This window comes from Camelina sativa, chromosome 3 (genome assembly GCF_000633955.1).
Source record: "Camelina sativa cultivar DH55 chromosome 3, Cs, whole genome shotgun sequence".
NCBI lineage: Eukaryota > Viridiplantae > Streptophyta > Magnoliopsida > Brassicales > Brassicaceae > Camelina > Camelina sativa.
This window is the reverse complement of record NC_025687.1, coordinates 25,189,360-25,194,219: the sequence shown is the minus strand read 5'-3', so window position 1 is coordinate 25,194,219 and position 4,860 is coordinate 25,189,360. Positions and strand designations below refer to the sequence as shown.

The 4,860-nt window shown below is 26.9% G+C and overlaps 1 protein-coding gene across 1 annotated transcript; it reads left to right on the top strand.

The window, feature by feature from the left end:
- LOC104778035 lies at positions 4,031-4,511 on the top strand. Its single transcript, XM_010502395.1, has one exon. The coding sequence runs from the start codon at positions 4,039-4,041 to the stop codon at positions 4,456-4,458; it is 420 nt and encodes a 139-aa protein (XP_010500697.1). The 5' UTR covers positions 4,031-4,038; the 3' UTR covers positions 4,459-4,511.

Sequence of the window (4,860 nt, the reverse complement as noted above, 5' to 3'; positions counted from 1 at the left end):
AAGTTGAAAGAGATAACTTTACAGAGGAAGTATGAACAACTCCTATGTATAAGAAGATTTAGGCTTAAAGTTCAAATAAATGGAAAAGGAATCTTCTATATGAAAGGGGTGAAAATGGCTTGCAGTCCAATGACCCGAGAGAATATATAATGATCATATGTGTTTTTATACACTAAAGCTCTGTTTCTAACACTTCATAAAAGTTGTATATACGATTATAATACATAACCTGAAGATGATGCTTTCAGGGGGAGAAATATGATCATAAGCGTGGTTGTACTCTTTTTTCCTTCTCATGGTTTTTATCCCATTGGGTTTTTCATTGACATGTTTTTAATGAGACAACGAAAAGAACACGCGAAAGATAAACACCTGAAGAGGAATATTATGATTCCAATGGTGAAAGACTATCATCTTCAAAGTATTTTGACATGCATTGATGATATCGTGAGAGATGAAAATAATGATCAAGATGAGAAATTTAAGAGAGCAATAGCCCGCAGAAGAATGGTGATGTACAATGTTATACATGTCCTAAAAATTTGTTCAAGTGAAGATTTGGCGAACCATTTATCAAGGCGTTTCCAACCACTACTTTTAAGAAGCTACTTCATCATATTGGATCGGTCATCTCGAAGATTTCAAGTGATTTACTCATGAGGGGGGAGTAAAAGCGCGCTGCACTCTTTTTCCCTTAACCATGGTTTTTCCCACTGGGTTTTCCTGGTAAGGTTTTTAATGAGGCATCATCTCATATGCGCATTTGAGACTACATTTTTATAATGGTCATCCAAGGGGGAGTGTTATGAATGATTATATTGTATTATATGGATGCCCATTAGTGTAAACCCTACACCCTACTGTTGTATCCCTATATATGTTATATCCTATAGTAGAGATGAATAATACAAGAGAACAATTCCTAAACCTCTTGTTTATAACACTTTCTATTTTTGTTAGTTTCATATATAAATAATCTAACACTTTAATGTGTTAGTTTATGTGTGCAATGAAAATAAAAGTAATTTAGTTTTTTTTTTATATGAATTATACTAATTGTTTTATTTTTATAAACTTTAATTGATTGATTAAAAATATGTGTATATAATATGTTATCTAGAGCATCTCTCACTTTTGGTAAGTATAAAACATATTCATCATTTTTTTAAAGAGTATACTGTATAAAGTTCATTTATAGAGTTATTAATTTACGGATTCTTAAGCAGAACCATAAAAAAAATTTGGGACCAAAACAATATATTGATTTATCAAGATTTAATTTTTATTAATTTATCACTAATTTTAATTTTAATTATATACATAGTTTAAAATATGGAGTAAATTCTTAGATAAAGTATAAAACATTCATCCTTTTCATAAAATTGCTGGGAAAATTTGTCAATTGTTGTCATACAATTTATTATAAATTTCCAAATTATATATTACCAAATGAAGATTATAATGGAGAAACCAAATTGGTGGTTACTTAAAAAAGGAAAAATGATAATTTTCATATTTAAAGTACAAAATAATTAAAGGAGAAAATCTTCTTAGTTAGATTCCGAATTTGATATTATTTAAAAATAATAATAATTGTAAAATTTAATCCCAATGGTATTTATTGTAAATATGTATGAACTTCATGATTTATTTCATAAATATCTCAAAAAATGTATATATCTAGATATAGAAGATCATTTGGCATCTCCAACCAAATGATCTTCTATATCTATATATATACATTTTTTGAGATATTTATGAAATAAATCCTGAAGTGTACAAAGACAAAAAAAAATGAGATCTCAGAGTAACAGGATATACAAATTTATTTGTCTATTATTTATTTTTTTTTTTTTTGTCTATTATTTTACTACTAGTGTTTAAGGCTTGTGCGTTGCACAGACTAATTTAACTGGGATCAATAATAAGAAATTTGAAACTAAATTGCAAATCAATGGGGTTAAAATTTCATAAGGTGAATTTAAAAAATAAAAAAATATATATTTTAGAATATAAATAGAAAAGTTCACAAAAACGTAGAATTCAAATCATTCAAAACCCAAACAACAAAAAGTATCTTGAGAATCAAAATGGAACACAGTAGATGATAAATTAGAAATGGAAAGAAAATGAGGACCAAAAAAAATTAAAAACAGCAAAAAGTGGCGTCTTTGACTCAAGTTGCAAGAAAACAAATAAATTAGAAGAAGAGGCAGAAGTTTTTTTATTTGTAATAGTCAGTTACTTGAAGAGAGAAGGAGAAGTAGAGTCTAGAGATCGTGGGGAACGGAAAAACACATAGATATATATTTCAAATTTTCTTTTTTTTTTTGGTAAATTTGAAGTAATATAAAAGTGAAAGTACATGAATTGGAACTTATGACAGGTGTCAGATGGAGAGAGTTGAGTTAACAGTAAATTTAATTGTGAATGAATAAAGATAAATTTAAGGTATATTTCTAAATATTTGCACTTTATTTTTTGGGTGACTGTATAATTAAACAGAAATTCCTTTAAATACCACTAAAAAAGTTTTTTTTCCATAAATATCACAATTTAGTTTTTTTTCCAAAAATAACACAAAAGTATTTTTTTTCCAAAATTACCACAAACACAAAAAAAAATTGATTTTTAAGGATGTTGATTTTTTTTTTAGGTTTTGATTGACACATTTAATTTTAGGGTATAGTTTTTAGGGTTAGGGTTTAATATTTAGAATTTAGGAATTAATTTTTAGTATTAGAACTTCAATTCAATTATGTGGTATTTTTAGAAAAAGTACATTTTAGTGGTATTTTTGGAAAAAAAAACTAAATTGTGGTATTTTTGGAATAAAAACCTATTTTAGTAGTATTTATGACAATAATATGTTCTATATTTTACATTTCAATTGATAATTTACTGCTCAGTAATCCAATTGTTTTGAGGCCGTGAATGGTACACAGAAAAGCGGGGCGTTTTTCGAGAATTTATTAATAACGCAAATATTTCACCAATCAAAACAATTAATGCATGTGGGCGTTTTTCAAAAAAAAATCGTGGAATTACTCATTGGACAAAGGCATGGACTGCCTTTCAGATCAAAACAAGTGTTTATCCAGCGGATTTACAAATACCAGACGACAGAATATTATACTTTTTGATTAATATAACTAATATGTATATATTTATATAAAAAAACAAATTTCTCTTTCTTTCACTATTATTTTTGATTGTATTATAGGTAATGTTTTTGACTAATTTTTAATAAGTCTTTTATACAAAAAAAAGATATATAACTTATATATATATATATATATATTTGACATATAGATATAATTATTATTATTAGTTAAACGAATTTGAAACTAAAGTTTGATATTATGAATAAATTTGTAAATCAAATAGATAATGGTTTTTTTATTGTGTTGTATGTTTTTATGATTGAACTAGTAACTGATTCAATAATAAATATATATTATTAAAAATTTTAATTTAAAATAAATTTTGATATTGTAAATTCAGAAATTAAAATATATATTTATTAATACAAAAAAATATATATTATACTAAATATTAATAAAATAATATCAAATCCGCACTGCCAATTGTTTTTCACCAATCAAATATTATTTTGTACCATTTATTTTACCGTAAACGCATTTGTCCCGCAAATACATTTATCCCGCACGTACCGCAGTTAGACCGTACCGTATTATCAAATTATTTGTCCCGCACTACTAAATCTGCGGTTACCATTCGGACTCTGAATGTCTTAAAAGATAGTAATACTTTTTATAGTTTTTGTTAAATCTTTACTTTTGGCTCAGTTTTTGTGGTCCTCTACAATTAGTAAAATTTACTCATTTAGTTTGATCCTATATACCAATTATACTCTATCCAAACAGAGATTTTTCTGGTTTATGTTTGTTTTAAATTTAGCTAATATCAAAAAAAGATTATTTACTAAATAAGAAAACAAGTTTTCACATTAAAAAAAATTATAAATACTACACATTTATGACTTTTTAACTACAAAAACTATCACAGATCCAGAAAATGGATCATCTTATATTTTTTTTGTTAATTACTACTATGTATTTTGGGGTAAATGAAGCTTGCAAAAAAAACCATGTAGTAATTCATAACGAACTCGCTCCTGGTATTGATCTCAACATTGCATGCCGAAAAGACAGCATCGTGCACCCACCTACAAGATTTCACACTCTTAAGTACAAGGATCCTTTTTATATCATTGAATTCGAGGATAACAATCAGGTACCTCATGATGAAAAATGGTATTGTATGCTAAGTCATGGGACTAGACCAAAATATTGGTATGATATTGAAGTGTATCGTCAAGGCTATTCTGCTAGATGTGGTCAACTACGGTCGTGGATTGCCAGAAAGGATGGGATTTGGTTTACAAGAAAATATCACAGCCCGCCAGGACATGTTCTTAACTGGAAAATCCAGTAATGTTCTTTGATTTTATTTTCCTATAATTAACGAATGTTTATATATAAATAATATGCCATAAAAGTTTATTCAGTTATCGATCTAATTGGTCGTAGAATGAATATATGTTGTAAAATATGGGTTTATTTGATGTCTATGTATTTTGCATCAACATTAAAAAAATAAGACAAGAAATTTTTATACCATGTTTTTTTTTTTAATGAACGCACAATTTATTCAACCAAAAAATCTTTATTTTTTACAATAGAAAACTTTAAACTGCAAACAGTAAGATGCCATCTCCAACTCGTAAGAGTGCCAACGAAAATTATGTAGAGATTTATTTTGTAAAAACATATCTACATTATATAATATATCGGTGTATATGCGGAATTTACTGTATATATATGATGTACAAGCGCC